Raw genomic sequence first — 13,954 nt, 5'->3', positions numbered from 1 at the left:
ACACCTAAGCATGGAAGATTAGCAGCTACGAACACAGATATAACCACAGGGGAAATCTACCATGATACCGTCACGTAATCCCGAATTAATTGTGCAGTGGGGGGGATCTCCCGGAATACGTCTGTAGTCCCAAAATAAATATGCAGTGCTGGGGGATCTCCCGGAATACGTTCATAGTCCCAATATAAATATGCAGTGCTGGGGGATCTCCCGAAATACGTCTGTAGTCCCAAAATAAATATGCAGTGCTGGGGGATCTCCCGAAATACGCCCGTAGTCCAAATTTAAATATGCAGCGCAAGCAACTAAGATAACAACTATAACACGACAGAAACCTAGTACATCACCACAACGAGTACAAAAGCAATAATGAAAGTAATGCAAAGTACGACAAGCAAATCAACTCAAGAATTTAAATCACAAGAACGGTAGAGCTCATTCACAAGGAATAACCACAATAAAGAATGCTAGGCATAAGGAGAACAACTTAACAAGGGAAAACAAAACAAAAATGTAGCAACGATTCCACAATATTCAAGTCAACAAATAAGTTCAAGCACGCACTCGTCACCTCACGTACACATACTACAATCAACATAGATGACTCAAATCCTATAGGGTAGTTCCCCTACACAAGGTTAGGCAAGGTACTTAACTCGAGTCAAGCTCAATCAATCAGTAAGAATGCCCTTTCCACGAATATCCGGATCTGAATGGCCCGAATCTAGCCAAAAGAAATTACATATCATAAATACAACAATAATAGTCTCATCTAATTAAAGAAATCCACATTTAACAAAAAATTTGAAATTTAACTCAAAAATTACCTGTGGGGCCCACTTCTCGGAATTGGGTAAAATTAATAAAATACAAAAGCGCATTCACTCACGAATCTAACCATATCAAATTTACTAAAATTCGACACCAAAATCTTGGTCAAAACCTCAAAATTCGGCCTAACAACATTTTCTCAAATTTTCACCCCAAATCCTAATTTAAATGATGAATTCAAGCATAGATTAGTGGAATATAACCATAAGGGAGTTAAGAATCATTACCCAACAACTTCCTCCGAAAATCTCTCCAAATTCCGCATTCTACCGAGCTCTTAATCAAATTTGTGAAGTGAACTTCAAACCCTCGAATCTGCCCCTTTTCTGCCCAGTTATTCCGCATATGCGGACCTTGGGTTGCACCTGCAGAATTTCTTTTGCATGTGCGAAAACGACTTAAGAGGGCTGGGTCCACTTCTGTGGAAAAAGGGCCGCACCTGCGAGTGTGCGCCTAGGGACAATTGTCCGCTTCTACAATCTCCTCCTCGCCCGGGGGTCCTTTTAACGCATCTGCGGACATCTCAGATGCGGCATTTCCCTTCGCACCTGCGACCCCTGACCACACAACCCAAATCCTCATTTGCGCTTGCCCCTCCGCACGTGCGATCACGCACCTGCGGTCTCTCCACCGCATGTGCGAAAATGATAGATGCCTGAAGACCTCAACAGCAACACAAATCCAACTTTCAATTCGTTAAGCACTGGAAACTCACCCCGAGACCCCCGGTACCTCAACCCAACCTACCAACCAATCCTATAACACCATACGAACTTAGTCGAGCCTTCAAATCACATCGAACAACACCAATAATCATGAATCACCCTCCAATTCAAACTTAAAGAACTTGAAACTTCAAATTCCTACAACCGATGTCGAAACCTATCAAACCATGTACGAATGATCTCAAATTTTGCACACAAGTCATATTCAACATTTCGGACCTACTCCAACTTCCTGAATTGCATTCCGACCTCGATATCAAAAAGATCACTACCGATCAAAATCTCCAAAAATTCAACTTGCACCATTTCAAGCCTTAATGAGCTACAGACCTCCAAAACACAATCTGGACATGCCCCTAAGTCCAAAATCATCCAACAGAGCTGGCGAAACCGACGAAATTCTATTCCTGAGTCATCTTCAAATAGTTCCGACTACAGTCAAAATCCTAAGACTTAAGCTTCTGTTTTAGGGACTAAGTGTCACAAATCACTTCGAATCACCCGATAATTAAATTCAACAATGCACGCAAGTCAAGGCAGATAATATAAAGCTGCTCAGGGCTTTATGCCGCTGGACGAGATTTAAATTCTCAAAACAACTGGCCGGGTCGTTACAACCACGGTCGGTACCCAGTAAGTATCAAGACTAACCTCAATAGAGTAGAGACGAGGTACAGTCAAGACACTCACTAGTCTAAAACCCTGTGCAATATGACATACAAAATAATAGGAAACAAATAAAACTAAGGACAACACAAATCAACCAGTGAAATGCACATCAGGACAATAAGAACACCATAATATTTCTCAACATATAATAATTACAAGTACACCCAATTGAATCAAGTCTTTCAAATATAAATCTTTCGCCTATATACTTCTCAAATAATAAATTTCAGGATATGATATTTTCCAATAAATATATTTTAAATATACTCCCTTCAAATAAATATCTTTCAATATAATTATTTAAATTATCTTTTTCAAATATAATTCTTTCAAATAAATCTTCTTGAATAAAATCCTTCCAAATAAATATTTTGAATATAATTCTTTCAATTAAAAAGTCACCATGTGACGTCTCATTTCATAATCATACAAATACGGGTCTTAGTCCATTTTCATATTTTCACGGCTGTTCGTGCCCATAATTAAATCATCCCATTTTTCCGGAACCTCGTGCCCACTTTTCAAATCACAGCCGCACGGACAGTTCACGCGCCAATATCATCATTATTTACTCACGGCACCTCGTGCCCATATTCATTTCATAATCCGCCTGACAATAGCCACATGCTCTCATTTTCAGTCTTGATCAGACCATTATCAAGTTTACTGAAACAACACGGTCATTTCACAAGATAAAAAAAAGAAACACCAAAAAGATCACAACATCACATAGAAATTACCAACGCAATAATTCCACATCATCAAATATCACCCCTGACAATAGCCACCCTTATCTCTCCTATAGCCTCCCTTATCACTCCTATAATAGCCTCCTTTATCCCTCTGTCCTGACAATATCAATAGCAACCCTTATCGCTCGTATTGCCACCCTTATCTCTCGTATAGCCACCTTATCGTTCTGCCCAGACAATATTCTAACAAACACAACAACAGTGAAATGCCACCCTTATACCCACATAATATCAACAGTGGAATGCCACCCTTATATCCTCAAAATAACAACTCACACAACAAAATAATTTACATGAGAAATTATCAAGGCAACATGACAAAATCAATTCATATCACAATTTGCCCAATCGCCACAACCAAATTCCAAAGATAAAACCAAATCAATTAATTTAACAACAAATAGTCGAAGGTTCCACACAATGTGTATAACACCACAAAAATAATCAACAGAGATAGAAATTATTCATCATAAAGCAAAGCTTTCATTAATCCAAATTTAGATAATTATATTAACACATCTTCTTAAGCTTTCTTAATTAATTATTTGCATAGGAAAAATGCATAATGAAAATTAAATTCCAAGAAATATCAACCATCAAACTCACGGAATTCACATAAATATACAAGTAATAATTACATCAAATTTTCATATAAAAACAAATTAAATAAATGTGATTTGAGGCATGGCAAACAAATGATTAGATATATGCCAACAATTATCCAATTTACTACACAGTATGCCCATGACTTTAACTCAATAAACTTTGCACATATAAGCCCGAGTACATACTCGTTACCTCACGTACACGGCTTTACACATTTCACAAATGGCACATAAGACTCGATGCCTAACGGGTAATTCCCCCACTCGAGGTTAGGCAAGACACTTACCTTTCTGAAGTTATGCTGATATTCCAAAATTGCCTTCTTGCTTGAATTGACCTTCGGATAGCTCAAATCTATCCAATTCAATTGTATAACTTCATTAAAATTCATCGGAAATAATTCCGGATAATAAAACGTCGACTTAAAATTTTATTCTAAAACGTCAACAAAAGTCAACGCGGGGCCTGCCTCTCGGAACCCGACATAATTTTCATGAAATTCAAACACCCATTCCGATACGAGTTCAACCATACCAGTTTTATCGAATTCCAATAACAACTCGACCTCCAAATCTAAATTTTTTGTTTTTTGGAAGATTTCATAAAAATCTTAATTTCCTCCATTTAAATCTGAGTTAAACGATGAATATAACAAGACATTCATGAAATATAATCACTTTAGGATATATAATACTTACCTAAACCAAGTTTGTGAAAATTCCCTCCAGAATCGCCCAAATCCGAACTCCAAAAAAGCCAAAACGAAAATGGCGAAATGACCATTTTTGGTCCTAAACATTTGCGGTCATGCACCTGCGACCCTTTCCATCGCAGGTGCGATTGCACCAGAACTGGAAAATTTCAGAATTCTCTCAAGCACAATTTTGATTCGTTTAACTATCTGAAACTCATCCGAGGCCCCCGGGACCTCAACCAAATACACCAACATGTCCCAAAATACCATACGAATTTAGTCGAGGCTTCAAACCACATCAAACAATGCCGATGTTACGAATCGCGCATCGAATCGAATTATAAGTTTTCAAATCTTCCAACTTATATATTTTGTGCCGAAATGTATCAAATCAATCCGGAATGACTTCAGATTTTGCACACAAGTCATAAATGACGTAATTGAGCTATTCCCATTTCCGGAGTCGAAATCCGACCCTGTTATCAACAATTCAACCTTCGGTCGGACTTTCCAAAAATCTTCTATTTTCCAACTTTCGCCAAAATGTGTTGAATTGTCCTACGGACTTCCAAATCCAAATCCGAACATACGCCTTAGTCTGAAATCATCATACGAAGCTATTTCCATCATCGAAATTCTATTCTAGGGCCGTTTGATCAAAAGTCAACTCTTTCCATTTAAGCTTTTAAATAAGAATTGTTCTTTTAATTAAATTCTGAATCTTTCGAAAATCAAACTCGACCACACCCATGGGTCATAATATATATTACAAAGCTGCTTGAGACCTTAAGTCACTGAACGTGGCGTTAATTCTTAAAACGATAAGTCGGGTCGTTGTAGAATTGCCCCAGTATCGTATTATGGCAATACTGCAATTTTCGAGAGGTGATGCTCGCAAGAATTGCCCAAGTATCGTATTATCACGATACTGCAACACGGAAGACTTGGAACCCATGATAGCTTTGAGTTGCGGCTTGATTTAAAAGATTTGAAGAATTAGAGTTCCACTGATCGTATTTGAGTTTGAGCTCGAATCCTTGGCCCGCTTATGAGTCTATTGTCCCTCATCTTATTGTAGCTTAGTATGCTGCTTAGAAGGAGTTACATGTTTCGATGTTTGTTCCTGCAAAAATGAAATACAAACATACCCATTTATTGCAATGCAGAATATGTTAAGATGTGATGTAAATGATGCATGAATGATGATTCCTAGCTGCCGGCTAGCCGTTATTTGGGATTGGGATGATGGGATACTAGAATTTGGACTCGATTGTTAGTCGGGTTGTGTACCGTTACGCAGTTGTCGGAGAATTAAGTCTCCTCGTGTTGGGAGTATCACCGTACGATGGAAGTAGTTTACTTGTAATGTAGAATGCATATCCACTTGCTGGGAGAGGTTGCATCGAAATGTAAAGAATCTCCACGTGATGGGAGTGATTGCACTAAAACATAAAGGATCTTTGCACGATAATAGTTTCTGACTTGAAAAGAATGTAATCATGTCTGTAAGATGCATGAGCAAAATGTCAAAACATTTGAAATAAATAAAAAATTATCACGGCCCAAAATCTCACTTGTCGTGATGGCGCCTATCTCAATACTAGGCAAGCCTACCATCTCAATAAACCACCATATCTTTAAGTTTGAAAAACTAAATAATTAAATTCAGTGGAAGAAATCTCATAAATAAAAATATGACACTCCCAAAACCCGGTGTCACTGTGTACATGAGCATCTAATATGAATACAAAGTTTGATTGACATAAACCACTGTCTGAAAGTATAGAACAGTATAATAACTGAAGGAAAGAGAGACAAGGTCAGCGGACGCCAAGCACCTACATTGATAGTCTCCAACTGATAGTACTCTTAAATCTAACAATCTCCGTGTCCGAAAGCACCTGGATCTGCACACGAGGTGCAGAGTGTAGTATGAGTACAACTAACTCAATAAGTAACAAGACTAACCTCTGGGCTGAAAGTAATGATGAGCTCCGCAGGTACAGTCCGGTATAAATAATGGTACAGAAATGTAGGCATGCTTTCAAATATAACAAATAAACTCAGTACAAGTGAAATATATCAATACTGCATGATATAAAGAATATGACATCTCAGTAGAAAGACGTTATGTAAATACTAGTCACAAATTATCCGGTCACTTGGTACTATTTATGGCCAATCCAGCCCAGGGGTGTTCCAACCCGTATATATATTCATATCGACTGACAGTGAATCATTCAGTACCGTATTAGGCCAATCCTATAACACCCCGAAAATTTTTGAAGTACTTAAGTGTAAAGCCCGGTAAAGTTTGCAAGGAAAATAATGTTTCATGGTGCGAGACTCGGACCTTTTGGGTTGAACAATGCACCGAAAAGTAAAAACAAATGTTTGGTCGAAAAGTGCATTTCTACGGTCCATTATGCGACCGCAGAACCACTCTGCGGACCACATAATGGCCGCAGAGTGAGGCAATTAATTGGGTCAGTTAGAAGCAACTATGCGGTCGAGTATGCGACCGCATAACTGTTATGCGGTGCATTATGCGACCACATAACAGCTATGCGGATCGCATACACAGACAGTTCTTTTGGCTATTTTGTAACCAATTATGTGACCGATATGTAGTCCGCATATCGGTTATGCGATCGCATACCTTGTTCCGGAGCTCCATGTTTGGGTTTTTAAAACCCGACCCTATTTCGTTAAATACACTCTTTGGGCCATTTTTGAGACATAATCTGATATTTTAGAGTGAGAGAGAGTGCCCTAGAGTAAGAAGGTGTTCTTCAATAATTTTTCTTCAATTCTTGCTCAAGTTTTGGAAGATTAAGAAGGGAAGCTCACTAGGTCTTCATCCTAGAGGTAAGATTCTACACCCTAAACCCTAATTTCGAAATTTTCTGAAAATGGGTAACTAGCAAGATAATTTTTGGGCATGAGAGTTGTTTATTTTACATGCATGTGTTATCAAAGGGTGTAGGAAGATTGTTGAGCTAAAAATGGTAAAGATTGGGTTGTGGGATGATGGAATTCTCCATAAAAGGACATTGGAACATTAATGCACACTTAATGTTTGATAAAATGCTCAAATGAGCTCGAACCATGATCACCTTCCTAATTTTGATTCAATTTGTTATATTTCTACAATAGATTGAAGTTGCTAAAAATTTCGGAATATTTAGAGTGTAAGGAATCTCAAGTGAGGTATGTTGGCTAAACTCTTCTCTTAGAATTGAATCCCACGATATTCATGTAAATTATGTAAGTCCCGAGTGATTCATTATGAAATTGGCTATTCCGAGTAAGAGTGGGTTGAAAGATATATGTTTAACAAGCATCCCAAATGCTCTATTCGTGTTATGTTACCAACTGAGGATGTGTTAAAATATGGGATGGGCATTCATAATCTTTTGACTTTAAGTCAAGTTCAAATGAAGGCTATTATGCCAAATTTTGTGAAATAACTCTATGTGCATTAGACTCTAAATTGCTCACATGTGTACTACATACTTTGATTGGAATTGTGTTTGTTGTTGATGATGTAGATGATATTTGAAATTGATAATGTGAGCACGAAATACTGAATATAGCCAACGCGCCAAGAATGATCTTATAATTATGGCCACTAGTGCCAATGAAATGAAAAGATGTGAAAGTATTATGAGATGCGATGATTGATATAAAAAGGTTGATGTCTCAAATAAGATAGCCTAGCCTATCGGATCGTGATTGGACACCATATCGCACACATGGTGGTGATTGTGCTGAAAATTGTAATTGAAATAGTGATTGTGGTCGATGTCCCTAATGGATAGCTTAGCCAATCGGGTCGTGATCGGACTCCGTGTTAAAGACGGTGGTATTGATATTGAGAGAAGTTGTGGTTGATGTTTCTACTGAGATAGCCTAGCCGACCGGGTCGTGATCGGACTCCGTGCTAAGAGTGCGGTGGTACAGCTTTTGTGAATAATGGTATTGTGAATAGTGGTATTGGTATGGTGAATAATGATACTGCTATTGTGGACAATGGTATATCGATACTAAAAATCTCATAATGTAAGATATGGAAATTAATTTGAACACTGTCTTGATCCTAAATTGAGGTTTGATGTTAATTAAGGCTTTCATTGATAATATGATAATCTTATTTGTATTATTTGTCATTCTATTGAGAGGGTGTTTAGTTATACTTACTAGTGCTATTCGACATTACTAACGTCCCTTTTGCCGGGGGCGCTGCATCTTTCAATAGATGCAGGTGGTTCGACAGCGGGAGATATTGGTCAGTGATAGCAGTGCACTTTCTTCCCAGCTGACTTGGTGAGCCCCACTTCATTCCGGGGTCGTGAATCTTTTGTGCTTTTTTTTTGTTTGAGGTATAGCCGGGGCCTTGTTGCCGGCATTATCATTGAACTCTTCTTTATCTATAGAGGCTCCATAGACATAGTGTGGGTGGTGTATTGGTGCTGGGAAAGACAAACTATGCTATGTTGTGGTTGTATTACTTGTCCATTTGAGACTTTAAAAATGGTGAAACTTATGGTAAGAAATTGATAATTGCAGACATGACCACTTTATTGTTTAATTAAGGAAAAGATATATTCTCTTTATTCATGAATGAGTTTGGGTAGAAGAAATCTAACAGGCTTGTTCGGTCAGGTTCACTCGTTTGAGTGCCGGTCGCGCTCCTCGGTTTTGGGGTGTGACAAACTTGGTATCAGAGCCTAAGGTTTTAAAGTGTCCTAGGATGTCTCGGAACCATGTCTAGTAGAGTCCTTATTATAGGTGTGTTGTCGACCACATCTATAATTAGGATGCTACATGGGCATTTAGGAATAATACCGTTCTTTCATGTTCTTGATCGTGCGATAAAGCTTGTTGTAAGATTGTTCCTCCTTTAACTCTTGAGTTGCTCTAATTTTCAGTACATGGTGCCTAAGAAGAAGGCAAGAATTGGCCAAAGAGCCAATGTCACACCAAGAGTGACAGTTGATCGTATAATTGATGAAGTGGGTGAGCACCCGAAGAGTGAGAATATTCATCCAGTTATTACACTGCATGACTCTACTACAACTGATCAGACTGCACCTGTCCCTACACCTACTAAAGGTGTAACAATTCCTCCAACTGATATACCAGTTCCATCTCCAGTTCCAGCTTCCGATTCTGGTGTTTTTGATGTTCATATTAGGGGATCCATAAAGATGTTGGCTCAAATAGTGGCTTCCCAGACCCAGAGGTCAAATGTTGCACCCACTTCTTCTAGTCAACCAGGGGATTCTACTGGTTCCAGGGTGAACAGGTTTCTCTAGTTGGATCCTCCAATGTTCACGGGTACTAACCCAGAGGAAGATCCCCAGGATTTCATTGATGAGATGCACAAGACTCTCAGAGTTATGCGTGTTGCTGAAACAGAGGCAGTGGAATTGGCCTCCTACTGCCTGAAAGAGGTGGCATATTCTTGGTTTGAACTATGGGCGGAGTCCCGTGAAGAAGGGAGCTCTCCGACAAGGTGGAGTGAGTATGTCGATGCCTTCATTGATCATTTCTTGCCTACCGACACTAAGGCAGCCCATGCTGCTGCGTTTGAGAACTTGAGGCAAGGTAGCCTGAGTGTGTGGGATTACCATATGAGATTCGCGTACCTATCTAAATATGCTATTTACATGCTGCCAACTATGGAGGCTAGAGTTCGCCAATTTGTACAGGGTCTTAATCCCTTGGTAATTAATAGGGCTGCTACAACATCCGATATGAACTATGGAAAGATGGTGGCATTTGTTCAAGCCATAGAGACCCACAAACTAAGGAACAAAATAGAGCGAGAGGGTAGTAATAAGGCCCGGTCTACGGGCAACTTTGGTGGTTCTTCAGGTGGTGGCAAGTCAACATTCAGAAGAGGGTCATTAGGGCCATCACAATCCTTTTCTGAGTCTTCGGCTAGTGCACCGCCATCAGAGCCTAGCCAGCAGCAGCAGTGGGGCCGTTTCAGGCCCATCAGGGCAATAGGGGATCCAATCAGCAGGGTCGTAATGGTGGTAGATTACAGCAGCAGAGGAAGCCCCCATGCCCTCAGTGTGGAAAGATGCACCTAGGAATATGCTACATGGACTTACCCATATGTTACAGATGCGGATTGAGGGGTCACATTCAGAGGAATTGTCATTCGTCTTGCCAGGGTGCGGGTATGGGCATGGCACAGCCAGCGAGTTTTGTAGCTACTACATCCGCAGCACCTTCTCCAGCTCGAGGCACTCCAACACTCGCAGGGCGTGGTGCAGCTAGGGGTGGAGCACAAAGTTTGGGAGGATCCGACCATTTCTATGCTATGAGGGGTCGCCAGAATTTAGAGGCTTCTCCAGATGTTGTCCTATGTATTTTGACTGTTCAATCTCATGAAGTATATGCTCTTATTGATCCCGGTTCCACTTTACCATATGTCACACCTTATGTTGCTATGGAATTTAGGATAGAACCAAAACAACTTTATGAGTCGTTCTATATATCTACTCCGGTTGGTGAGTCTACTTTAGCCATGCATGTTTATAGGGATTGTGTTGTTACGTTGCGTGGTCATGACACCGTGGCCGATCTTATTGAATTGAGAATGGTTGATTTTGATGTGATAATGGGGATAGATTGGCTTTATTCTTCTTTTGCCAAGCTTGATTGCCGAACCAGGACTGTTAGGTTCTAATTTCAAAATGAGCCAGTTATTGAGTGGAAGGGTGATGATGTAGTGCCGAAGGGTAGGTTTATTTCTTACCTAAAGGCCATGAAAATGATCAACAAGGGATGTATTTACCATTTGGTCCGGGTTACGGACACCGATACTGAGGCACCTATACTTGAGTCTATGCCTATTGTGAATGAATTTCCAGGAGTCTTTCCGGATGAACTCCGTGGGATCCCACCAAACAAGGAGATTGATTTTGGGATTGATGTGATGCCATACAGGCATCTTATATCTATTCCACCCTACAGAATGGCACCGGCGAAATTGAATGAGCTAAAGGAACAATTGAGAGATTTGTTAGAAAAGTGTTTTATCCGGCCAAATGTGTCGCCTTGGGGCACACCGGTCTTTTTTGTAAGAAAGAAAGATGGGTCACTGAGAATGTGTATTGACTATCGGTAGCTTAATAAGGTAACAGTCAAAAATAAGTACCCACTGACAAGGATAGATGACTTGTTTGATCAATTGCAAGGTACTAGGTACTTCTCCAAAATCGATTTACAATCCGGGTATCACCAATTGAAGATCAGGGAGGGGGATATTCCGAAAACAGCTTTTAGAACCCGGTATGGGCATTTTGAGTTTCTAGTAATGTCTTTTGGGCTAACAAATGATCCAGCAGCCTTCATGGATCTTATGAATCACGTTTTTAAGCCATTCCTCGACTCTTTTGTGATAGTGTTCATTGATGATATTCTTGTATATTCATGAAGTCATGAGGACCATGCTGACCATCTCAGGGTAGTTCTACAAACCCTACATCAGCACCAGTTATATGTAAAGTTTTCAAAGTGTGAATTTTGGCTTGAATCAGCTTGGGTCATGTAGTTTCTAGTGAGGGAATTAAGGTTGATCCTCAGAAAATTTCAGTTGTGAAGAATTGGCCAAGGCCTACAACTCCAACAAAGATTCGTAGTTTCTTAGTCTTAGCTGGATATTATAGAAAGTTTGTGGAGGGGTTTTCTACTCTTGCCTTTCCATTGACTAAATTGACACAGAAGGCAATTAAGTTCCAATGGTCAGATGCTTGTGAAAAGAGTTTCCAGGAATTGAAAGCAAGATTGACTAGGGCACCGGTGTTGACTCTACCAGAGGGTATTGATGGATTTGTGGTATATTGTGATGCTTCAAGAATCGGGCTTGGATGTGTATTAATGCAACATGGGAAGGTGATAGCTTATGCTTCTAGGCAACTAAAGAATCATAAAAAGAACTATTCCACACATGATTTAGAACTTGCGGCGGTGGTATTTGCATTGAAAATTTGGCATCATTATTTATATGGGATTCATGTGGATATATTCACGGACCATAAGAGCCTTCAATATATTTTCAAATAGAAGGAATTGAATCTGAGGCAGAGAAAATTGCTTGAATTACTCAAGGGTTATGACATTGATATTTTATACCATCCGGGGAAGGCTAATGTTGTGGTGGATGCTCTTAGCCAAATATCTATGGGTAGCTTAGCACACTTGGAGGCATATCAAAGGCCATTGGCTAAAGAAGTTCATCGATTAGCTAGTTTGGGAGTTCGTCTTGTGAACTCTAGTGAAGGAGGGGTAATTGTACAAAATAGGGTTGAATCATCGCTTGTTGTGAAAGTCAAAGAGAAGCAATATAACGATCCATTTGTTGGTGCAACTGAAAGAGGGGATTCATAAACATAAAACCATGGCCTTTTCTCTTAGCATGAATAATGGTACACTAAGGTACCAAGGGCGACTCTGTGTTCCAAATGTGGATGGTCTCCGGGAAAGAATTATGACTGAGGCTCACACTTCTATGTATTCCGTGCATCCAGGTTCTACAAAAATGTATCATGATCTTAAGAAAGTCTATTGGTAGAATGATATGAAGAGGAATGTGGTGTACTTTGTAGCAAGATGTCTGAATTATCAGCAAGTGAAGGCCGAACACCAAAGGCCTGGTGAGTTGGCACAAAACATAGAAATTCCAATGTGGAAGTGGGAAATGTTTAATATGGACTTTTTGGTAGGATTACCGCGCACTTCGTGCAAGTTTGACTCAATTTGGGTGATTGTGGATCCACTCATGAAGTCATCATACTTTTTGCCGGTTAAGTCTACCGACACAGCGGAGTAGTATTCTCAGTTGTATATCAAAGAAATAGTCAGGTTGCATGGCACCCCAGTTTCCATCATTTCTGAACGGGGGGCACAATTAACTGCTCATTTTTGGAAGAAATTTCAGCAAGGTTTGGGTACTCAGGTGAATATTAGTACAGCCTTTCACCCGCAGACTGACGGGCAGGCAGAGCGGACTATTCAGACGCTTGAGGATATGTTGCTTGCTTACGTTCTAGACTTCAGAGGTAGTTGGTATGATCATTTACCACTCATAGAAATTTCCTACAACAATCGCTATCACGCTCGCATTCAAATGGCACTGTTTGAGGCTTTATATGGTAGGAAATGTAGATCTCCCATTGGGTGGTTTGAAATTGGGGAAGCAGAGTTGATAGGGCCATACCTCGTGCATCACGCCATGAAAAAAGTTAAAATCATTAAGGAGCAGTTGAAGACTTCTCAGAGTCATCAGAAATCCTATTCGGATATTCGTCGTAGGGATTTGGAGTTCAAATAAGATGATTGGGTATTCTTGAAAGTTTCCCCCATGAAAGGGGTAATGCAATTTGGTAAGAAAGGGAAATTGAGTCCGAGGTATGTCGGACAACACAAAATTATTCAGAGGATCGGTGAGGAGGCGTACAAGGTTGAGCTACCACCTGAGATGTCATTAGTACACCCGGTGTTTCATGTGTCTATGTTGAAGAATGAGAAATTTACTTACGAAGAGATTTTGGTTTCTATTATTGATCGGCAAGTCCAAAAATTGAGAAATAAAGAAATTGCCTTCGTGGAAGTGTTGTGGCGAAACCAACAGGTTGAAGAGGCTACTTGGGAGGCTGAGG

General features: G+C 39.9%; 1 protein-coding gene across 1 annotated transcript; it reads left to right on the top strand.

The window, feature by feature from the left end:
* The first annotated feature begins 10,476 nt into the window (after nt 1-10,476).
* Nucleotides 10,477-10,980, top strand: LOC138898821 (uncharacterized). Its single transcript, XM_070184925.1, has one exon. It carries the CDS (start codon nt 10,477-10,479, stop codon nt 10,978-10,980), a length of 504 nt encoding a protein of 167 aa, XP_070041026.1.
* Nucleotides 10,981-13,954: the final 2,974 nt, after the last annotated feature.

This window comes from Nicotiana tomentosiformis, chromosome 9, assembly GCF_000390325.3.
Source record: "Nicotiana tomentosiformis chromosome 9, ASM39032v3, whole genome shotgun sequence".
Taxonomy (NCBI): Eukaryota; Viridiplantae; Streptophyta; class Magnoliopsida; order Solanales; family Solanaceae; genus Nicotiana; species Nicotiana tomentosiformis.
Note: the sequence above shows the minus strand (reverse complement) of the source record. Positions and strands in the feature narration are given on the sequence as shown.